At 38.1% G+C, this 25,224-nt stretch overlaps 1 protein-coding gene across 2 annotated transcripts in view; it reads right to left on the reverse strand.

Annotated features, from left to right (window-relative positions):
• The window catches only part of ELMO1 (engulfment and cell motility 1), a 303,943-nt gene that overhangs the window by 141,859 nt on the left and 136,860 nt on the right, over positions 1 to 25,224 (reverse strand). For both annotated transcript variants that reach the window (XM_059473758.1, XM_059473750.1), the window contains exons 15-16: positions 19,069 to 19,173; positions 5,962 to 6,070 (exon numbers count right to left, since the gene is read on the reverse strand). In XM_059473758.1, the coding sequence (XP_059329741.1) occupies positions 5,962 to 6,070; positions 19,069 to 19,173 (214 nt within the window). The remainder of the gene's footprint in view (positions 1 to 5,961; positions 6,071 to 19,068; positions 19,174 to 25,224) is intronic.

Genomic DNA, 25,224 nt, shown 5'->3' on the forward strand with positions numbered 1-25,224 from the left:
GCTCTGTTGCTCATATTCTCACAGATTACAGTAGAAATTTTCTAAGACTTCACACTTTGCTATAACCATGAAGAGACTGAGTCTTTTTAGAGTAAGAAGAGGTTAATTGCGTAGAAATTATTACCTCCCTAGAAAAAGAAAGCTTCATTTTGTCTCTCCTGTAGGATCGTGCTAGCAAACAGAGAGGACTGTTCAATAAAATAAGATTATGCTTTCATACAAAAGAAAAGTAGAGTTTAGACTACTCAGCAAGTTATTAGTTTTGCATCAAGAAGGACAAGCATATTTAATATCCATAAAGTCAGGAATGGCTAATTTGAAAGCAACACTTCCAAAGGAAATATTCCCCCCACCCCCTTCCCTGCTACAAACCAGTTTTCCAATGTGGCTTATTTTCTAGCCTTCGGACACAATCTGTTTAATTTTTGCTATGAACAGGAGTTATATCTGTTGAGGTGATGGTTTGGGCAAAATGACAAAAAGGTGGATAGGTAAGAATGAATGCAGCAAAAAGCTACAACAAAGGAGGTTGGAATATTTTTTAATTCTTTTATTGTATTCATAATGAAAGCTCATGATGAAATAGAAAATTGCTACCTTTCACTCAATAACTCTTTGACCAGAAAAGTTTTTCAACTTCCTAACAAACATTTCTTGACTCATAAAATTGTTCATTCTCCAGAAAATGAAATTAGAAGAAGAAATGCAAGAACAATGCCAGTAAAAGAAAATCTCCTCTTTTATTTACTATTTTTAGGGCTTTATTCTATTTAAACTTAAGGAGATGGAAGAAGACCGTAAAAAGGCAATTAGCTTTCAAGCAAGGGGAAAATAATTTCAAATATGACATTCAGTCATAAAAATATTGCATTTGCTGTAGCAAAAGGAAAATCAAACCACATGAGCCCTCAGGTCTGGAATGCTGCTCCTGAAATGGCCAATGTGCTTCCAGGGAGAGGCCAATAGAAACAAACTACACTGCACACTATGGGTTGTGCAATGCAGAGGAAAAATTGCGCAAAGAGAAAAAGTGCTTCCTGACCCTTGCAGCAATCAGCCTATTCCTCGAAGCATGAGATTTGATTACCTTCATCTCAGTGGGCACAACCATGAATATCACTGTATCCTTTCTAATGCCCAGGACATTCTAGCTGAGGAAGGGACACCAATGTAAGAATTTCTAGAGCATTTTGATTTTGGAACCTGGGCAATAACTGCAGTAAGAAATCTAGGGAAAAACATGCACATGAAAATACTTGCATGCATTTAGATCACTATTGAGGAAAAAAAATATTGTAAGTTAATTTCATTCTAACAAATCCCTTGATAATTAAATTCCCCATGCCAGAAAAGCAAAAAATCTCAAACCCAAAACCAAAAGCCCCAGGGAAGATATTTATCTGATCAAAGCTTTAGGACAATTCATACATAGATATCTGACATGTGGCATAGACTCTTGTGGTCTGTCCTAAAACTTGAGTGCAGATTTTTGCAAAAGTCCCAAAAAGCAACCCCCATCAAAACAATCAAATAGGAACACTGGCAGTTGAACATCTTTGTCCTGCTCAAAAATGCACTGAAAAATACATGAAATCTGACATGCCTTAACTAGAGAAAAACTTCAGCCATATATGGACATATATAATCATCATAATGTTATGATGACACATGTTAATAAACATCATAATGTTATGAACATCTTTAGACTACTGCTCTGTTGGTAGCACTGTCTTTCCTGAGTGCACACAGTATTAATTTATGGAAAGAAGGTAACAAGTCCAAGAAGTTTTGCTAGTTCTGCATAAATCAGGTAACATGGTCCACTACCATTTCCCACCAGGAATGAGAGTTTCAGGGGATGTAGAAACAGTGTCATGTGCAGAGCAGAGGTGCAGAGAGCTGGACACTGTAGGCTCAGATCAGAGAGCATTGGGGTTACTGAAGCAAAATGGTGAGCTTCTCACTCATGACAAATGCTAGGTTTAATGAACTCCTTATCTCCCATTAAATATACTAACTCCAGTTCTGGAATGCCAAAGGTTTTCTGGATATAATTTTTAATTTTTACATTTATCTGCAATGTTACTCTCTCCCTGCAAAGCTAGAAGTCTGTTCATGGGCATTCCTTCTCTTCTTAGCATATATGACATGTACTAAAATTTGAATAAGAGGGAAGGTGGAGGTTACCTCAGCTTTTGTAGCTACTTAGGAGGAGCTATGAATGGCCTCCCCTTTTCTCCTCTTTGTAAACCTGTCAGTGTACAAGGAATAAGGAGTGTCTAAGTACCTAACTGTACAGGAAGAGGAAGATTGACCACTGGGTCACAGTGTTCCTGTCTGATGTCATCACCAAGATACAGAGGACAAAAAAAAAATCCTCTTGTTCAACAAGATATACAAAGGAAGTTATTACTGCAGAAATCAGGATTACTACAGTGTTTCCTAAGATGAGTGCCTGGGCAAGCACTCATTGAAGACATTCTGTTCAATGCCTTTTTAACAGCAACAGTAGCACAAGATTAAAAGATTTATGGTTAAATATCCCACTCTTTCCTGAATCAGAAGTTTCAGTGAAGAGGCTTATGGATATGTTGCATTCTAGCTTCCATGTTACCAAAACACTACACCAACCTTCCTCTTAAGTTTTACCTCCTCTACTCTGCAAGTCCACCTCTGTAAAGCAGTTACCATATGCTCAACTCACAGCTTGCTCTTGAGCTTTCTGTATTTACACAGGATCTAAACATACACTTAAATGCCTTGCTGAAAAAGAGATGAATTTTCGAGTCATGGACATTTGGGAATCAAAGTCAAAGAATTAAGGAGTCCAGAACCTGGATTTATGGATATACAAAAGTAGAATAGCATGCCTTTAACATTGTCTTGTGAGTTCTTTCTGGGATGAATGTGTCCTTGAGAGGACCAAAAAGAAAGAGCAAAATGTCTTCTTGCTGCCCAAAGGTATTTTATACAGTGGAGCAAGGGGAATATAATCAGCATTAAAGTGCTCTTCGTAAATAATGGACAATCTAGCAGCTTTTATCTACTCTGCACTTTAAAATAAAGTTTCTACTGCTGAATATTTCACGAGCAAAAGGTCATTTTTTGTGGCTTTTAAATTATACAATTCAGAAACTGTTAGGAAAGAAAGTTCTGTGTTGCAATGCAATAATAGTGAGTTTTGAGAAACATGGGCCACCTTAAATACACATTTTGAAACCTACCACATACAAACTCATGGGGACATCTTTGCCCTGAACTATAACTACTGGTTTTTAAGATGTCCAATCCTATTCAGCAATACAGTATTTAATATCAAGTGAAGCATAAACCTTAACATACATTCTCCTGAGCTGTCAGTTCTAGTTTGCATTTCTTATCAAAATACACTGCTGATCACAGGTCATTTAGATGTGCAGCCATGACAGCCATTTTCAGGAAATTAATTTTCTGCATATTATTTTAAAGGTGTATTTTATTACAGCCTTTTCAAATGACAATTAGAGTTCCACATAAACAAAACCATTAAGGAAGCACACTGGTGAACAGGTGAATTGTCAAGATGAGTTAGAAGTAACCTTAACTGTGTCCTCTGTGAATATAAGGCCACGACACAGACCTACTGCTGCATCCAGAGACAGATGTTCTGTGGGTGTAGATCAGCACAACTTTACAGAAGTCAGTCATGCTACATCTGGTTTCTATCAACAGAAGCACCAGTATGCTTCTCCTTAGCACCATAACATTTACAGCATCCCACACCTATAAATGACCGCCACGGGAGCCTGCTGCACTTCAGCACACCAAGCATCCAGAGACTTGCAGCCTCAGCAACACTGAAACAAGAGCCTTCAGAACATTAGCAGGTAAAATCCCTTAGCCAGAGCTATCCTCAGGGAACCTTTTCGTTTTCTTTTTAACCCCACACTTTCAAACCACAGAACTACTCTAACAAAAAAAAAAAAAAAAAAAAAAAAAAAAACCAAAAAACAAACAAACCCAAAACCAAACAAACAAAACCACAAAAAACCAAAAAACAACCCAAAACCCACAAACACCCCATGTCAAAAACAACAAAAACCAAACAACAAACCCACAATCAAAACAAAATACCAGATTTTAAAATATCAAAATTCCTTTTGTTTTTAAAACAAAGGTATTTTCTAGATATGGTAACTGAGCTCCTACCCAATTCCTCTTAGCTTATTCACAGTCCCCACTTAAAAAAAAAAAAAAAAAGATAAGGAAGAAATTAAAACACGAAAGGATTTATCTGCAGAAGTTAGAAGCAATCAGGACAAACAGTACCATACAAAGCAAATCCTCAACATACAGCCCCCTGCATATACAGATGCCAAACCTGTCTATGGCAAAAAAATAAGTTTATTGAATGACTTCTCGCACAGCAAGGACGAAATCTGATACACCTGGCTAACTTCAAGATCAATCATCTTTTTTAGCAACAAATTCCAGTGAAAGTCCCATGAAGTGATGGGACATGCATTAAAACACAATGTACAAAACTATTCTTTGGATTTTAGATATTCTTCTGGGATTTTGTAAAAATAAAATTGATCTTTAGCACTTATTTCAAGTAGGCTTACAGCTTTATTGAGATCATATGTCCCTCCTACATTTACCAGCAGAAAAAAATCAGGCAGATCTGTCATGCGTGATTCGGCATTAGACACCTCAACTGCAGCAGTAAGGTTATTTTAAAGAGTCGTGTCTGCTACAGTCTGAACCTTATACAACACACTATCATTGCCAAACAGCTAAAATAGTTGCTAAACTCTTTATTTATAGACATAGTGAATGTGGTCCTTAATAACTCTGGTTTACTTAGGATGGTATTCAAAAGCCAATATTGTCTCATTTGTCTGGGTCTGTCAAACACAAATATCAATTTGGAAGCTACAAGAAATGCACAGGTTTTATCCTGGCCCATTGCACAGAGGCAGTTGTGGGGTTTTTTTGGTCAATAAATTCTCTCAAGACATTACATTTAAAAACTTCAAGTGTATCAGCCAAATTATACTTTTAAAACAACTTTTGATGCCTGTTGGCATCAGGGCTAGTAGGAACAACGATACCTATGGGCTCTCTTGCTGCCTTTTACATTGCTCTTCTCTCATTACATTTCATGGACATGGGTGTAAAGATAAAAGAAAAAGATCTTTATTAGGGAAAAAAATTCAAAAGGAAGATGTCTCTGAGGGAGGCAAAGCATCTCAGTTTTGCCCCCTGCTTCTGCAAGGAGAAAATGAAACTTGTTGGTAGAGCTTGCCAAAACAGACTGCAGCTGGATCCAAAATATTATTGATGGGTAACTGAAATTTATATGTATCAATAAATACCAACACGCTATAGTAATGAAGATACAGATGTGCTCTTCTGTTTGATAGTATCTAACAATTTGTCAAGGGACTGTAATTGAAGCCAAAGACAACTTGTTTACTCTGTATTAAAACACAGTAATTAATATCACAGTAATTAATATCAGAGTAAATTTTATGTCTATCATCTGATATTTAGATAGAGTTTCAGGTATCTAAGAGAAAATGGGATGTGTCAGTTTAGATTAGCAATCCAACAAAGAATGACCATGATACTTATATAAAACCAACCTATGGACAAGGTTGTGGAATGTAACAACCACGAAGTTTCCTATACCAAATCACCCGATGGGAAATCAACTGACTCCCCTAGAAATGATGCAACTTTCCTGCTTCTCATAGAAGAGAGCCAAAGAATAGGTGCCCATTTCACCTATTCCACCCTCATCCCTGTGATGCCACAAACCAGTAGGAGAGAGAAAATAGATGTAGTCATTCTGAGTGCCAGTGTTCTACATGGATCTATACCCAAAAGTGCTTCTTGGAAGAAAAACCTTGCATTGAAAAAACTCAGGTATCACTGAACTCACTCCACACTTCTTAGAGGGCAAACAGATCAACTTACGTAGCTCTCCTACTTTGAGAATTTCACACAGCATCTTTGTCAGCTCAATGCTGCTTCGGCCAAATGGGCACTCATGCTTGTCTTCTCGACTGCTGTTCTCCAGGACAATCTGAAGGTGGAATCAAAATGGAAAACAATCAGTTTGAAGAACCCATGAGCTGCGACACTGTTCTCCACATCCAACATTTACAGGGCATATCAGACTTAGTCTAGGAAACTGTATGGGGAATTCAGGAAAATGTATTTTAATAAACCTTAGTCTTCCCCACAGCTAAATGACCTATGCCATTTATGTCATGGCTTCAAACTGAAAGACAGTAGGTTTAGATGAGATATTAGGAAGAAATTTGTTGCTGTGAGGGTGGTGAGGCACTGGAACGGGTTGCTTAGAAAAGCTGTGGATGCCCCACCCCTAGAAGTGTTCAAGGCCAGGCTGGATGGGGCTTTGTGTAACCTGGTCAAGTGGGAGATTTCCCTGCTCTGAGGTTGGAACTACATTTCTGAGGTCCTTTCCAAACCATTCTATGATTCTATGTCTGAGGCAGTAAGCAACATATAAACACAGTGCTGCTCCACAACCAACTGGGAAGTTTTGCCTTTGCTACGCAATGTTGCTGTTCTGCACCACCCTGACTTGGAGAAACTGAAGTAGAAGCCAAAGAGAAAGAAATAGTTTCATTTTAAATGTGCTGGTTAAAGGAAATTAGGTAAATTATTGATAGGCATGAACACACCTAAAAGGATCTATAAAACCGAGACGGAATCTTCATCATTGTATTCAGTCTTCAAAGTAGTCTCAAGTGATAAAATCAAACAACACACAAAGGAAGAAAATGTCTGCATTCTCTCTATTATGAGAAGAATTTTTTGCTTATGTGCAAAACATTTCAGAGAACAATCACTCTTGTATCAAGCACATGAATGGTGCAAAAATGACTGAAGGAGAGTCTTTGCATTCTCTATTGAGCAACACTGTAAAATAAATGAAAGAAAATAACTCCTTCTACATTTATATACCCATTAAGTTCTGCCATATCTGATACAGTGGAGACAGTTTTCCTTGGCACTACAACTAAATAAGAAATGAAAAGTTATAAAAATACTATAGATTTCACTGAAGCAGTGAGCCTGAAAAGAAAGAGCAGAATAAGGTCTGGGGAAAAAAAAAATGAAATTGTCAAAACAAATTTGAAGTAAAAATTGTCTTTGTAGAACAAACTTTGCCACTTCACAAAAAGAAAAACCTCATCCTAAGCAGCTGATGCATAGCCTAGGGATGAGGGACAGAAGAAGAAAATGAATTTCAAAGGTAAGATATTTTGCCAAGCAGCAGAGAATCCCAGATGATCTCACAATTTTTCTCACAAACCGGTGTTTAGACACTGCTCTCTGCCTTGCATTCCTCCTGTCTTGTTGGCCCCCATCTCCATCATGTTTTTTGTTTGGCTTTCTGTATTGTTTGTGGCTTTTTACTTGTTTGTTTTAAATCTTTCTATTTTTACTGCAAATAAAGGTTTGCAAGGGGCTTCGAGGCTGGAATTCCACCCAGAACCAGGAGGAAAGGTGGAGGGGAGAAGCAGTTCAATACTGGATGACACTAAAAACTTTCCCTCCCTTCTCAGATCTTGGTTTTGACTGTTTAGGTCTAGATGGAGATTTGCTTCTAGTCCTTCTTTCCTGTGAAGCAGCTACATGTGGGAAAAGAGTGAAAACCCTACAGCAAGTAGGAAAGTTATGTGCTTCACACAGCATGCCAAGGTCTTTTCAAAAAGCATCTATTTTAGTCCTACAGTACAAAGGGCAGCCTCTAGCTGCTCCCAACCCTTCACCCAGGGATGTAAAAGGGTGGTTGCTCTCTGTGTTATGAGAAAACGTGATCTCTTGGGTTTGTTTTCCAGTGCTGCTGATATTTCCTTGGGTTGCTTACACTTCCCACAGAAGCTTACAAAGTCATTAGGGATATGACATATACTTTATCACCACAATTTTTTACTGGCCTTTTCCAATAGTACTGTGTCATGTTCCAGAGTCTGCCAAGAGGATTCTTCCTTCTAGAAGTTTTGGTTTAAATGCCAGGCAATTGCTCCATGTCATCTCTGGGTAACAGTAAATCAGAGAAACACCCCTGCTATTTTTGTTTTACGTTGCTGCAGCCACTGTTCAAGAAACATGTGAATATGACTTTATATTCTGGATGAGTCATCCTGCTTCACTCTCTCTCATGGAGGACAGAGCTACAGTTCTACACCCAAAAGCAGAAGCAAAGATAGAGTAGCACCAGCACAATGGAAAGCTGTGTGTCTCAATACCTCCCTAAGATCACTTCCCTCATTCTTTTTATTACCCAGTTTTATCTCTCACATAATAAAACATAAAATCTGCATACTGGAGCGGGGGGTTGCTTCCACACAGATTTAGATACAGCAGAGAAACACTGGTAATAAAATCAATGGAGAGGCAAATTGAAAGGGCAAGGGGGAGGGAGAGGGAAGCATGGGGATGTATTTCTGCTCGCTTCTGGCAAATGCACCTTGTTGAGTCTCACATTAACCTGACATATTAACATTTCATGAGCACATAAATATTTAATGGTGACACCATATATGCATATAATGTAAGACAGAATTACAGCAATCAATAAGAATGCCAGAGAAATAGTTAAGGCACTGTGTATTGCTATACAGCAAATTAAATGGCAATTTGAGTAATCAATATGTAAAGCAGTCTTAAAATGATCCTCAGAAACACTCTCTACAAGCATCAGTTTTTTTAGCATTTGCTGTACAAAATAAAGCTGTGCTGCCATGTCACATTCCTTTAAGAAAGTAAGATGGACGGCCCTTTACTGCATCTAAATATCTGTGGGCAAATTTGACAGATATGGATCTTCTGCAGGAAACAGCAACAGTAAAAAGGGAAAGAAAAAAATAGGTTCTTATAAATATCCAAAGAGAAATCATTCCTAGTCTTGGCAACAGATTTACAACATTCATTATTATATTTGTAATACTCTTTTCACGACTTCACGACTCATATCCTGTTCCAAAGTAAAATGCTATAAATAGAGCTGATAAGGACATGGTTTTAATGTTATTTCCTTTATCACTGTGGTTACGGAGGAGAAATAAGCAGGGAATGGACACGTTCCCTTCATAAAGCGGTGAAAACAATACCAGGGAAAGAAATATAACACACAGCTCAAGACAGAAAAACACTTTGTTCTATCTATAGACCATACTCCTGGCTTGAGTCACGTTTTTATCACAACAGTTATTTTACCACTGGAAGGAAAGTAGTGAGGAAGCTGCAAGCCCACACAACCTTCCTTTAAACAGAGGTCTATCATTAATGCTCATTAAGTGCTTCACCCTATTATCTTCCTCCACCTCCCCATCAAAAATCCACAGTGAGCTGCAGATCCACCAGACATTCACAATCAGCAGCCACAGTGGTTAAATTTTGCTTGGGGAAAACAAATATTCAGAAGCAGAGACCATGGACATTGCAGTAGAATTCCTGGCACCACAGAATCGCAGAATCATTTAGGTTGGAAAAGATATTTAAGATCATCCAGTCCAACCATTAACTCAACACTGCTGAGTCGAGCACTAACTAAGCCATGTCTCCAAGTGCCTACATCTACATGTCCTTTAAATACCACCAGGGATGGTGACTCAACCACTCCCCACAGCAGGCTGTTCCAGTTGTTGACAACCTTCCCATGAAGAATTTAGGTATCCAACCTAAACCTCCACTAGCACAACTTAAGGCCATTTCCTCTTGCCCAGCTGTTTCTTCCTTGGGACAGGAAAACTCCTACCTTGCTACAACCTCCTTTCAGGGAGTTGTAGAGAGTGATATGGTCTCTCTTGAGCCTCCTTTTCCCAGGTTGAACACCCCCCCCGCTCCCTCAGCTGGCTCCTCATTGTGCTCCAGACCCTTCCCCAGCTCCATTGCCCTTGTCTTGACAAACTCCAGCCCCTCAATGCCATTCTTGCAGTGAAGGGCTCAAAACTGAACACAGGATTCAAGGTGTGGCCTCAGCAGTGCTGAGTGCACAGGGATAATCACTGTCCTGGCCACACTATTGCTGATCCAAGCCATGATTTTATGGGCCTTTTTGGCCATCTGGGCACACTGCTGGCTCACATCCCATCTAACTTCAATACTATCTTGACACTGGTTTGCCCTTTATTGCAATAGTACAAATCTATTTGGCTGCCCTTTATTCTGATACTACAAATCTATTTCTGCCAGTTTTTCCTGTCTTCAGACCTTGTGAAGTTACAGAATTGGGTAGGTCAAGCATGGAAATGCAGCTTATAATACACTAGATGTTATACAGTTAAAAACCAAAATAAGCTCACAGTACACGAGTATTAAATTCTGCAGAACCTCTTCTCTTCCTCTTGTGTCTTCGATCAATACTGGCCATTACCATGAGGCAGAAAAAAAAATCCACCATAATGTGTAGTATTCAACAACAATGTGTATTTTTGCTTTAGGGAAGAGCAAAAAAGTCCAGACAAAAATCTCAATAGAAAAACAAAAGAAAATTACCAAGAGAGGGCAGACAGGAAATATCTTAGTGATGTTCTTTGTAAAAATAAACAAGAACAAAACAATAGCAGCTCAGAAAATGGAAGGGAAAAAAAGAAAAACTGAGTGAGAGAAGCATAGAATAAGAAGAAAATGAATGAGATTAATTAACTAGCAGAGAGGAGAGAGGAAGAGGTTGAAAAATGTTTTTTAAAAATCTAAGGAGGTGAAGCTTTTAGGAAATCAGTATTATCCATATTCTTGACAGTTCTACAAATGCAAGTCTGTAGCCTGTTAAAGCATGAGAATTTCACAGTATTAGTAGTAGAATACAGTTCTGTACAGTTATTATTATTTTAAATTATTTACTATATTTTTCCATCTATCTATGGAACTAAATCCAGCTGGTGTCCAGTCACAAGTGGTGCACCCCAAGGATCAGTATTGAGCCTAGTCCTGTTTAACACCTCTGTCAATGATTTGGGTGAGGGGACCATGTGCCCCTTCAGTCAGATGATGCCAAGGTGGATGGGAGTGCTGATCTACTGGAGGGTAAGAAGAAGGATCTTGACAGACTGGATGGATGGGATGAGGAAAACAGTCTGAGGTTTAACAAGTGGCCTGTGGCCTGGCCATACAATAAAAATTTGTTTTAAAATCTAATTAAAAAACCCCCAAACTTATAATAAAGAAAAAATATATAAAATATAAATATGCAAAATTAATAAATAAACCCATTAAAAGTTATTTTTAAATTTAAAATAAAATAAATTTAAGTATCATGCCAAGATCACAGGGAAATAATGCTAATTTCCCAGCAGCAGAAAAACTCCTTAGAAGACACCAACCTCAAAATCAAAAAGATTTTCTAAATTTATGGCAGTGTGCCTTTATGATTTTCCATTGAATTATTCATTGAGTCTGTCACTACCTCAGGATCCCAAAATAGACCCTCAGAAGGCAGTGGACTACGTGAAGGATTTTCCACACTTGACTACTATGGGTTTTTAAGTCTGCATCAGCTTCAGTAGTGAAGCTTATACGTGCATCTAAGAGTTAATGACTGACAAAAGGCAAAATTTTGAAGACAGGTATCTTCAAATGCTTCCTCTTCAAAATCCAGGAGGCTGAAACCACCAGACAGAAACATTTCTCCTTCACTAAGAAGAAATATCGACTTAGCCAGTCCCTTAATCCTTCACATTAAAGATGAAATTGTCTCAAAGCATATTGCCCATGGCAACTGCAGATGTAATTCTCAGATTCCTGAGCCAAAATCAGAGCTTGGCAATGAAACAGAGATGCATTGTGATTAGGAAATAAATACAGAACTGAAAGAAAGGCAAGATCCACTGTAGCTGCATTAATACTTCTAATAAGTCCCAGAGCAGGCAATTCAACGAATATTGCTGCACTATTAAAAAAGGGCATTTCTACAGACCAATTTTATAAAATGATCCTGTCTTAATAGAGAACAAGCTTTTTAGCAGTCTGCTGCAGGTTAATATCAAGAGGTTCAGAGAGCTATTTAGTAGAGATCATAAAAACCTCCTTAGACCCAAAATGAAAGGTCAAGCAGCATTTAAATATCCAGAAACTGCAGGGATTCTCTTCCTTTTCTTGACACTGCTTTTTTTTTTTTTCCCTAAGCCTCCTTATCACATATGGTAGGCTTCACCATTCCCTCTTCATTTAGGTGCTTTAGGTAAGTCTAAGATGCAAATCTTTAAGATATGCTTCCTGAGAAGGGTAAGAGACTACTGCAGACAGACCCGGTTTTCACTCCTCCTCATCACCAACTTTGCTTTCTTCCTAAGGTAGCCTGTCATTTGCTTCAGCTTCAGCATCAGTCTTCTTCCAACATCCTTCACTCTGCACTGTCCCCTGCGACGCTGTATTTTTAATTTCCAATGCTTCTTCTCTCTCTTATCTCACTCTTCCTTGATATTCCTGAGTCATTATAGAAATTTCTCATGGCAAAGCTAAAATAAAGCAACAGTTATTTCTGTCTGCTGCTGGAAGATACTAGAATTGCAATTTAAACAAAGATCTGGAAGAAAACTTGAGACCTTCTACAGATATTGAAAAACAAAAAAGGAGCCACGGACATGTGATGGCTTAACATTTCCAAAAGTTGGACTTTTTCTGGAAAATTATTAAGTTATACTTTTCAAACAAATGTACTGCCAAACAATCTCAAGCTAAATATGCATGGTTCTGCAGGTGCTCACCTAGCAATAAATTTTCATTATCACACAAACACCTTAGCTTATGAAGCATGACTGCAATTTTTATTTTCCATCTAAAGATAAATATGCAGTGGTTTGCCTCGCATCTTCCCCCATTCTTTGCAGAAAAACCTTCTTCTTCTTCTTCTTCTTCTTCTCTCCATGAAGAACCCACAAATAACCATAAAGCCTGGTGGTAAGGCCCAAGACAAGAAGGCTCCATTGCCCTGCCATCCTCAGCAGCAGCACCAGAATGTGCTCTTCAATTTGTATGTCACAGGTATGTGAGAGGGCATTGAACTGGTCCAGTTTGGAAACTACCAGTCAGGTATTCTCTCCCTCCATGCCGCCCACAAATGTAAGAAGGTAATATTTTTCCCGAAGTTCTCCCCTGGCTCACCAATGGCAGAGGTGGAAGGCAGAAACCTGCAGTATCTGCAGAATATAGCAGACACAGTTTTTGATTTTATCTTTCTTTCATAATGTAAAACATGCCCTATGGGCACCCTAATGTTATTGTATGGCTATATCTGAGAAAAACATCAACTTTTATAGCACATCAATGAGCTTGGCAGCCAGAGTTACATCACAAGTGCTCTGGACATGGAGTAAATGGGAAAACCCATGACAGTCAAAAGCTAGTTTTCTTTCCTCATGCATAAGCATCTCAGCTTTGCAGGTGGAGGGACCGTGGCTGCACAAAAACTAGCCCAATCTTTGTATGCTACTGCTGCAACCTTGGTGTGATTCAAAACCTTTTGAGGACAGTTGCTAGGCTTGCATCAATTTCTGGGCCCTTTGGATCAGAATGTAATTTAGACAAGAGCTGCCATAAACCTGGGAACATTTAGGAGAGCTATGAATGGTGGAAAGTGATCTGAACTCATGCCTTATGTATCCCACTGCACATTCCACACAGGGCTGTGCAGAGAGTGCCATGACCCCCTCAGAATTCCCTTCCTCAGTGCTAATTTCGTGTGTATGCTGCAACCAGCCACTCCAGGATTTTGCATCTTTAACTGCAGAGGGACCCATCTCAATCCCCCTCAGTGATGGAGGCCCTCAGGGCTGTCATGTAAAGGAGAAACATTGTGTGATGTTTGGGAAGAAATAAAGCACAGGCAGAAAGACACTTAGATGTGTGAGTGGAATAGAAAGCTTGGCTGAGAAAAGACAAGAACACATTAATAATCTGGGAACCTGGCTTAGGCAATTAGGTCTCCTTGCATTCATTCATGAGACTCACCGGGAAGACTCGTAAAAAACCTCATTTTTCTCTCTATATTTTACAGAAAAAAAAGTTACATCTTTTCCTACCATTTCTGGGAGGGGAGGAAAGCATGGCAGAAATCAAGCTCAATTTTATTTCAGAAAATGCTGAAATTATATGTTGACTCCTCATATCTGATCAGGAGAGAGTGAGTAGGCACGAGGAGACTTTGTGAATTGACGGAAGGATGTGTAGGCAGCCTCCTATACAACAACTGCATGGGCTAGAAAGTACACGGCAGACAGTCTGACTGTGACTCAGCCCATTTGGGTTCTGAAAGGTCCCTGCAGGATGCCAGCAATCTTCCTGCCTGCATCACTGGCACTTGCAAACAGCACCTGCTCCTCCTCTCTGACTTCTGAAAGCTTCAAATGCAAAAGAGCTCCCTCCTCAGCCTCCCCAAATGTAGCTGCTGGGGAAGAAGTGTCCCTGCATTACAACTGTGTGAGTAACCAAATTACCAGCTCAGCAAACTCAGGGGAAGGGGGATTTTCTAGTACTGACCATAAACTAAGTCATCTTCTAATTTTCAGGTATTCAAAGTAATTTTTGGTGCAACCAAAGTCCACGTGTTGGGTTTTTTTTTTTACTTGGAACACTCTAATAACTTTTAAAACTTGTTTTAAATGCAAGAACAGAAAATCTAAGAGCATACCACCAAGTATCTTACACATCACTCACAAAAATTTAGAAGCGTTGGATCCATCATAAAATGGATTCAACTTTCAGCATGGATTTCAACACTGCCTTCCCACCCTAGCGATAATCTTTTATATGGAAAATCTCACTTGCAATATCAAACAAATATTTTAACAAAATAGATAAAATCAGTAGGAAAAGGGATAAACTTTTTCTTCTGCAGATGAGACTTGAATTTCAGGCTAGAGTCAAATGATATTATTCCTACAGATGAAGAGCCTACTAATCTAATAAAGGGCAAAGAAGTGGACATAAACTTGGCAGCCACCTGGACAGAACCAAAAATAGGTGACTAGCCAATATTCAGACCCAAACCTGCTAATTTTATCTGTATTTTCTGCCTGAAGCACCAATCCCATGTGCTCAAACAAAATGATGAGACACAGTATGTGTCCTCTCAAGGCAGAATCTGACCCCAAAGCAGCAGTGAGTCCTGCTAGAATATAGCTGGTCAGAAACACAGAAGAAAAATAGAGACAAGCCACCAATTTGTCAGTCATCAAATTCATTAGAATGAGAAAGGTTTTTTCCACAGACTCTTTACACTCAGAAAAATTAAAAGGCACATTGCTAAAGTTACCAGTAAGAAAAATTTCAATATGTCTGTATTGAATAAAGTCTGCCTTCAATGGTAACTTATAATTTTATTTTTAAAATTAGTAGAATGTGAAGCTGAAGTAGTTTTGGAAAGGAATAAATTGAAAGTAGGGGAACACATGACTTGTCTGCTACAAAAGAACAAAAAAATTATCTGTCACAAAGCTTTATTCCAATCATTTTCTTCTCTGTTAAATTTAATTATACACTCTAGCCGTCCTATAATTATGGATCTTGGGAAGCTGCCAATTATTTCCTGTGGAAAATTTTAAAATTTCTTGTAGAAATTCAACATTACTTCCATCAATGCATTCCATATACTATGTCATCACCTTTTAAAAGCCAAACCTCTATAGTGATTGATTATTTAAGTGCAACATGAAAAAAATCCAGTGCATATCAGTCACTGATAGCACCAGACAATTAATTAAAGAGAAAGAAAAGATAACTCAACAGGAAACTAATTCAATAGGACACTTTAAAAAAAACCCAAATGATAGCTAATGACACCACACAGTCAAAGAGAACGTTTGGTTTTTTTCCCATTCACTAAGCAATCTTTCTACTGGAGGCTCCAGTCATCTTGTATGGCAAACAGAACCCTGAGGTTCAAAATCTGTTAACTCAAAGTTTGTATAAACACTGTGTTTATCTGAAAGAAGACAGCAAGTAAAGAAAACATATTACTGCAATATCAGGAAAAAGTACACAATGGGGAAAATGTGAATGAAAGAAGTGGATTGTGGGGAAGTAGTTAAAAAAGACTAAAAGAAGGGGAAAAGCGTGGTTATTTTTGTTTCCTCCTTCACTGTGTGACACCCATATTTTCACCCCCAAATGCCTTTTGCTTTCAAGATGCAGAGTTACCCATCTGCTGCAGTGCCTTCACACCCATCTTTAACAAATTGCAATTGCATTTACGCTTCCTACTTTAGTGTGCTAAAGTACATTAGTTTTCTACTGGTCTTTGAAGCCCCACCGCCAGCCCCCAAGAGGGCACCTCAGTTTCAGACATCCTTCCTACCCAACTAATCTATTTATTATGCAAATTACTTCTAAGCAGAATCTCTTATGAAAGAACAAGGACTGAAAAGGGAAGAGATTACTTATTGACTGCATTCTCTTCCAACTTCTGCTTATCCATTATTTTCATTACTACAAGAACTAAGGGTCATGGAGCAGGGGCATCCTAAGAGCCACAGGTCAGACTGCAGGGAATTGTGCTGCCCATTAAAATGCAGCACTGCCAATACGCTCACTGAAACCATTATGACTTCCTGATAGTGTCTCTGCTTAATACATCACATTCTATCAGGGAAAACTTCAGATATTCCCAGTTTGTTTCAAACCAGCTCTGATTTTCAGCCTCAATTTCTAATTACTGCATGGCAGAGATAGTATCTGGAGCTTAGGAATTAACCCATGGCAAAGGAATCAATTGAATTGCAAAGAGACAAGTCGAAAATAATCTCTCCTCCTAGGAACCAAACTATTTCCTAGTGTCAGCAATGAAAAGAGAAGAGTTCTGTCAAACAAGTTTTTCAGGATGCAAGTATATAGCTGAATGTATAGCTAACTATTTCTTGTGGAAACTTCAGCTTGACCACAGGAGGAATTTTATTAGGGTACAGGAGTAGAAATACATCTAAAAAATAAGCAAGGTCAACAGTCTGTACAAGTAGAGCAAATTGGCATTGTGGGAGGTTTGGGAGCCAAAGGCCATGAAGGAAAGGTAATGTTAGATGTGAAATAAGGGAAGTGCAAAAGGAACAGGCATGTCAGGGCCCACAGGAAATTACTGTACACCAGCTAGCAAGTCAAGGAGATGAAGAGAGAGAAAGTAGGTGTCTTTTGCAATCAAAGACTATCAACGCTGTAGGAGTTGCACAACACCATCATCTCAGAGGTGTTCCTACTGTGCCAGCAATGCTGTATAAACACTAAGTAGAACTCCTCAGAGTGGTGGATAGACTAACATACTCCCAAAGCACATTTACAGTCCCCAAAGCAGCTTTAGGCAAGCAATTGAATCTGAGAGTGCCTCTGCAAGGCACTTCTAGTGGATGTGTACTCTTTCTCAGGAGGGAAATACATGAGGCAGTCAGGCACTCCCCTAACAGGGACCATGCAGGAATAAAAACAGGCAGCTCAAAACAACAAAATTCTCAGTAATGCAGCAGCAAAAATACTGCATTATAGGAACAGGGCTGAGCTGGCAGCAAAATCCTTTCCAAAAAGTGGCTAATTACATGCTTCACTGAATCCAATTTTTAAGACAGCATTTGCAAAATGAACATGAAAAAATAAGAAAAACTTGAGAGATGTCAATGAGAGTTTTATTTCAACAGAATTTTTGTCCTCTTTCAAACGTTTCAGACTTCTTTAAAACATGTCTGACCCATTTGGAAGCACTGGCTACCTCTAATTCTCTAAACTGAATTTTTATAAGTATGAAGTAGCACAGTCCAGATCTTATCAAATTTTAATGAGTAACAGTAAGCAATTTCTTTTTATAAACAAAAACACTATTCAGCATAGTTCTCCAGAAAACCTACTCTTTGTTCATCACCTGAGGTAGTCCTTGATTTCAGGGATTTATAGGGATTGATAAATACTATTGTACTGCATACTACCACAGTATCTTTTTCAAGAGTTATTGCTAGATTCAGACAGAGGAGAAAGATCCATTTAAAGAGCAAATCCTACAATCCCATCATATGGTATTATGTCCATACATATCAGCAGGCCCTTTGCAAACCTATTAGAGCTTTGACACCAATTTACTTCAAACAGAAAACAGATGATAACATATATTAAAAGATCATTCTTGACTTTTAGTGGAAATGATTGGTGTTTCTGCTGTTTTCTTGCTATACACAATCTTCTTTAAGCTGGTTTGCATGAGCATTTTTCTTGGGGAATTAAACCATCCCTATGAACTCCAGACACCAGCTTTCATGATTATCCTCCCTTTCCATCTGTGCTTGCTTGGTTTATGCTTGGCAAGCACTTGATTTCAATAAAGTTCAGGAAAAGTTGCTCTCTTCAGAGGCAGGTATTATTCAGCTGTATGCCTCTTCTTGTAGGGATGCAACACATAACCTCCTCTAACTACCTCTGAAATAACCTTGAAATAATGTAGGAAGTGGAGTGGGCAGGGGACAGGAATGGGTTATACATGTAAATCATGATGCTTTGTACATATTTTACTCCTAGCATGACCTCTCCTACAGCAGTAGTTTTAGTGGAAGCGTCTTAACTCTCAGTACCCTGCCAACTTGGTCACCTCTCAAAGGTGATTGATCTTCAAATTTGAAGATCAACTCTCATTTGATCTTCAAATCCTCCTTTCCACAAAAAAAAAAAAAATGCTGTCAGTTTTTGGTAGCAGGTCAGAGATTTCTGCATAATTACTCCTTCCTGAGTTTATGGTCATCCATTATGCATCTGACAAAAGCACAGGCTCATTTATCTTCTCTTTGCAGGCCTAAGCAAAAAGGAGTACTTGCAAAAAGTAGTATCTGAATATTTGACTCTGCAACAGAATAGAATAGAATATTTGACTCAGCAATGACAGTCAAGACAACTGTACAGCTTTCTCCCAGGCCTTTTACAGACTTACATCATGTTTTAGTGTCACATGGTTTGTCTTCCTAGAGTTTGCTGTTAATGATACCAGGATGTTGAACCTTCCCTCCAAAGTCAACTGCAAACAGGACATAATTACTGTGAGCGGGCAACTGCAAAGATCTCCATGACAAGAGGAAGCCTTACCCGAATATAAGCATCCTGGTGATGTTTGGCAAAGTACAGCATGTTGTCAAGGGCCAGCATTCCAGGAGGGGTCTGTGTGAAATCCAATGCTGGGTTTACATGATTCTGCAAAAAAAAAAAAAAAAAAGAGCAAGATCACTCAATGAGCACCTTTACAAAAGCTATCAGTTCCCTAGTGTTGGTGAGCACCGTGTTAGCGTGCTGTGTCAAAAAATGTTTGGCAACAGAGCTCTTTTTGCTGAGCAGAAAACTCTTAATAAGGAAATTGCCCATGCCTGGAAAAACTCTACAACCAAATGCAGCCACTATGAGGCTGGCATGTCAGTAATTCACTTCTGTGAATTGCAGCAGCTGTGGAATGGAGTTTCCCAAAGGCTGAACTCTTTAGAAGCACAGACACCTATGTTGTTCATGGAGATAGACTCCTTGGTGGTACTACAGACTAAAAGTGCATAAAAATAAAGAGAATTGAGCCAACAGACACCAAAACACCTATTTATACAACTGTTATGGAACTATTTCAAATAAACCACAAAAAAGAGAAAAAAACCCTACCAGACCAAATAGCTGTATTAAGTCTATTGGATCTTGTGGACTCCTGAACACAAAGGGACTCAGATAAAATTTTAAGTGAAAATAAACAGATTCATCTTGTGGAATTCAGTTACATTTTTTTGTTACATTCTGAACCTATTAGTTTCCTCCATGGAACTAATGAATAAACATACCATATATAACTAGAACTCATTAGCTTCTACATGCACATACATATTGCAGATGTTCAGTTTCACACACTACATGAAAAACTACAGGTGCCCAAAATATTTACTAACTCAGCTGATTTTTTGATTGGATGCAATGAAATGTACATTTGAATAAGCTTCATGGTTTATTTGCCAGGCTGAAACAAAGAACCTGCTCAGAAATCCCAAGAATATGTCTCCATCAAATAATGCCTCCTTCTGCTAAGCTCTTTTTATCACCTTTGCAATGTCTCATCATTCTGACACAGAAAGATACCCCTAGCTCCTTGTCAATGGCATTTCTATTCTGTGAGACCCAGCTGACAGGGACTTTAAAAGTGCATTTACTACCAGAAATCTAGCAAAGCTCAGCACAGGTTTCTACAATTACTGCATTTCTGCAGTGTGCTCAGGGTCTGATCCACCCCCTTCACTGATGAAAGCATGGGTTTTACTACTTTTCCTTCGGTTGAGTCTGTCAGGCCATAAGGTGGTAGAAGTGAGTGATTCTACTTTTTTGCTCATTTTAGCTTCAGATGTACTATATGTTGGTTTTAGCCAGTCAATAATTCACAATTGCATAAAAGATTAAAAATAGTAGAAAGCAAAATGTATACATTAAGGTGCCTGTTGAAACTTCAAAAGTAGACAAATATATTATTCTGAAGATGGCATGCAGAACCTGTTGGTTGTACATTTCCAGATTAGGGCTATTGGTGTACAAGCAAAACAATCACAGGCTAATTAGGGAATCAAGAGGATGCCTGGAACCCTGGATTTTATACAGAAAGATCTATGTGATAAGTATTTAAGAAGGGTAGTTGTAGTTTAGGAAGGGAAAACAATGTCTTACTGAGTTGTAAGTTTCAAAAACTCCCCTTTAAATTTTTTTTTCACTTTCATCTGCTCATCTGAATGGCAGACAATAGCCTTTCATGACTATTTCCCCAACTCAACCTTTCATTTTCCACATTGATGCATTTATCATTCAGAACATTTAAAATCAGTACAAAACTGCTTCACACACATCACAAGCCCCACAGACTTCAGCTTCTGGGAGAAGAAAACTTCCCCTCCTACAATTTCCAAGCATTTCAAAAAGGGCATTTGAAGAGAGACTGAGTCTCACAGACACACAAATGGCCTCCTCAATCCAGCATGAATATCTTACAGATCCTTCTCTGCATTTGAAACTATCTCCAATTTGGCCATAAAGTACAAGTCCTTAGGGACACCTCTTGATACTTTACTGTGTCATGAGGTCCATTTCCTTGGGAAAGCTACTGGGAACCACAGGATCACCAATCAGCAGTGAACCCTACAGCACCAGTTTTGCAAAAACTTATGGAAGTAGAACTACAGCAGAAGGCTGAATGTGCACTCTTGGCTCCCATGCTACAGCACAGGTAGGGTACACTTGGATAAATACCTGACAAACACAGAGAGTTTCAAGACCCAGCTACATTTATCCAGCTCTTAAAATACTACTACTAATTTCACTGGCATTTACAATGGTAAAATAAATGCAGGACACAAATAAAAAGCCTGATCTACAGTTGTTGAATAGTTTTTTGCTTCATCCCATTCTAAATCAACAAACAAACAGAAAGGACATGAGGAATCTCATGACATTTAGTAAGGATGACTCATTTTGTCTCTTACCATCACTACTAGTTCTATGTTCAATCAGAAAAACCATCTCTCCATCACTTTTATTTTATCTCCAAGTCAAGCCTATAAGCCCAGCTATTTTCAGTTTGTTTCTGTTTTTCAAAAGTTTCTGTCTCGTGGGATGCCAGTATAACTAGGGCTTGATCTTCAGCTCTGTTGATTTAAATAACTAGAAATTAAGAAGCAGATAATAGCTGAGGATCCACAAGACAGTTTTGGCATGTGTGAGACAATACATTACCTTCAATTATTCTTGAAATTCAAAAGGAATGTCAGACACTTTGTTCCCTTCCTTCTTTCTCCCTCCCCCTAAAATCATCCTTTTCTTAACATGATGAATATTTGTGGTTGAAATATTAAGTTATTGAGAGCGGGTTTAGAAATGAGATACAAAGCTACATTATCTAAAATGCTGTAGTGAATAATTCAGAAGTAGGCAAACACCCCCCCTACAATATAATTTATTAAATATATGGAACACAGCACTTCAGGCATATTTATTGCATCCATTTAGTACAAAATCTGTGGCATTTTTTGCTTTATGAAAAGCTAGGAGTAAGAAATACAAATGAAACAGATTTGTTAGTTCCAATTTTTCAGATAATTTTTGATTTTTTTTTTTCCACTAGGCTGAGTAATATCTTTGCATTTTTCAGCTTCAGCATCTATGTGGTATTTAACAGCTTATGCTCTTATGCCACACATGTTAACACACCAGAACATTCAAGAATTTGTTAGCCAACTCAATAGGATACTGTGTGAACAAAAGTTCATTGCTTTTGATAAGATGAAAACTCAAAATCACATCTGCTTATGCTATTAAAAAAAAAGTAGAAAAATAGCACGTGGCATGTTTCACAATACGATAGCTATTCTGGCTAAATCCCAGTGCAGTAATTACAGACAACCTAGCATTCTAATGCAGTTCTGGCTGTGTAAAGCTTTCTTCTGTACCCTGAATGGCTTCACTGTCTTACTCCTGGCAGCAATCTCTGAGGGATGTATGGATTTCACTGCTAGGTACATGTCCTCACACCAAGGTGCCTGTTCACAGCAAGGCTGTACTGTCTGTAACTGCTAATGGAATAAGGACCATTTACTCCTTACATTATTCCTGACAATATCTTCCACATGAACACGCTGAAGCACAGGAACTATTTATTTCCCTGCATTTCTAGGTGATTAACATACAAATTTATTTCTGTCTTGCCAGGTATTGACAGTTTACCACAGACTTCGCACCGGTGCTGTGTGCAGCAGCCACATAAATCAATTGCCAAATCATGCTAGTCTGTCCTGAAAGCAGTATGGAGTAGGGGCCAGATCCAGTTTTCCCAATCCCAAAGCAGCTCAGGTGAATCCCTATTCTGCATGCCTCACTCTGGTAAGAGGCATAACAGAAACACATCAGAAGTTTTCAGGGAAGAGTCAGGACTGTGAAAGAACAGATGATAGAACAACTTCCAAATGTCACAAGAATCCAATTTTAATGGTGTCTTTCTAAAATGAACCCTCTCAAAACTGGTCATATTTCTTTTTTTTTTTTTTTTTTTTTTAACAGAAAAAGGAACAATCTGTCTACCGAGGTAACACCGGGGACAGCAATTTCTCTCTTCCATCTTCAATTACTCGCTTACTCATTTTCTTCATCCTTTTAAATCTAACCCACTATTCTGTGGGCTGGGAAGGAAAGCAATTACCTTCCTGATTCTACAGCACCTCTGCAAAACCTTACCCAGATCAACCTGGGAAATCATAGTAGTAAATACGTGGATGTTTGTTCCTCAGAACTCAGGACAAGAAGAGTGGGAACTTTTAAAGTGAGATTTAAGGTGAATTATGAATTGACAAACTGATGCTAAAAGTATCAACGAGCACAGAGATTCACCATTTACCCCTTCCCTAAATAAACCTTAAGTTTTACAGGCAAAATGTTCCCATCTGTTCATTTGCACAAGAATTACAAATAAGGAAAAATACTACATTAAACCAACATTTGTGAAGAGGTAGTCAGCTAAAATTCTTAATGAGGAAATATTTTTGTCTTTTTATTTAACAGCACTGTATTCAAAGGGATGATGATGTTGCACACCACTTCCATCATCACACTTAATGAGATATAACAGTGACTTGGGAATTTTCAGCCTCTGCGTAATCAATGGAAGCAAGAACTAGCAGATTTGTTTTTCTCTTGATAACTACTTAAATATGCAAATGTGATTTTTTTTTTTTCCAAAACCAATTTTTTTAATTTACAACAGAACTCAGTGCTAGAATGAAAATGTATCAGGAGGATTCCTGAATTAAAAAAAAATCTACAAACAAAACCACAAAAAACCCCACACTCCAATGTAAGTAAGAAGTATCCAAAGCTCAGTAACTGCTATATATTTGAAAGAATATGAAGAAAATAATTTAAGATACTTTCAGTGCAAGTCATTTAAACCACATTCCCATTATTCCACCACATATAAAGAACTCCAATACATTTCTACTGGATATAATTTTCATGAAGATTTAAAAATTATATCTACATACAATGATGGTGGTTTTTCCTTAAACTCATTTCTAGGTCTTTTTAGCTTTGTGTTTTGGCAAATATTCGACCATTTCTACTAGCAGGTAAAAATTTTGAGGTCTGTTTTTCTTTTTTGTTGTTATTGGTGTGACAGCTTTTGGATACATATTAGTAGACTACAAATGTTATCCTCCAAAAATGAAACACATTCCTATCTAGATAACGTGTTAATCAAAAGACCTGCTGGATCAAGTTTGACCTCACCAATATAAATCTGACCCTCTCAATAGCAAAGAAATTTCAAGTACATCTGCACATCATTTGCCCTACAAAAGATAAAAAAGCAGTAATTTGACTACTGTATATCCTTAATTCATTGAGCTAGTATGTAATCTAATGTAAAGAACAATAGAGTTCAATGTATGCCACCATCAGAAATCTGTCCCAGTTGTGTAAAGATGCTATAGTGGTAAAACTTGTAAAAATCTGAATGTTAAGGAGGTGCAATTAAATCACCTAAAAATCATTAAATAGACCATAACAGGCATGTCAAAAGCACTACATATTTTCAATAATGAATAAATTATACATTATCAAGCAAGACAAAAAGCTTTGGCATAATTCTTTGTACTTTACACATGCCTATATTATGTGGAGCTAATGGTTCAGATTCCAAAATCTTAAACCCTACAGTCTGCCAATAATTTGAAAGCCTAGAAGAATCCAAAATGACTGCTTTAACTCACATGATCACATTTTGTCCAATGCATAAAAACTGTGAGCCACCTTTCAGGTTTTATTTCAGTTTCTGAGGGCAGATTTTAAAGTTAGATGCATGTTTAGCACTTCACAGATTATTGACCTCTTACTACTGAACTAATGTTTACTGGGCAAATGTAGTTATCAAGCAGTAACACATCATGTACTCTTTCAGGGATATATAGAATGAATCAATGGGTTGTGGTCATTTCAATTAAATTTTTTCAGCATGGAAAATTACTTTCAGATATCTCACCATATCCACTAAGTTTACAGAAAATGGAATAAGCAGTCAAACATCCAGTTGCAGATATAGCTGGGACTGGGTCAAAAAACTAAAAGCCACGCTAGTTTATTTACTGAGATTACCAGATCATTTTACAGCCAGACCCTGCCAGGTTTCCTGTCTAACCTGACTTTTTGGGCAAAGTCAATCCACTTTAGATTAAACGGCTGCCGGATGAG

Source organism: Ammospiza nelsoni, chromosome 1, assembly GCF_027579445.1.
Source record: "Ammospiza nelsoni isolate bAmmNel1 chromosome 1, bAmmNel1.pri, whole genome shotgun sequence".
Taxonomy (NCBI): Eukaryota; Metazoa; Chordata; class Aves; order Passeriformes; family Passerellidae; genus Ammospiza; species Ammospiza nelsoni.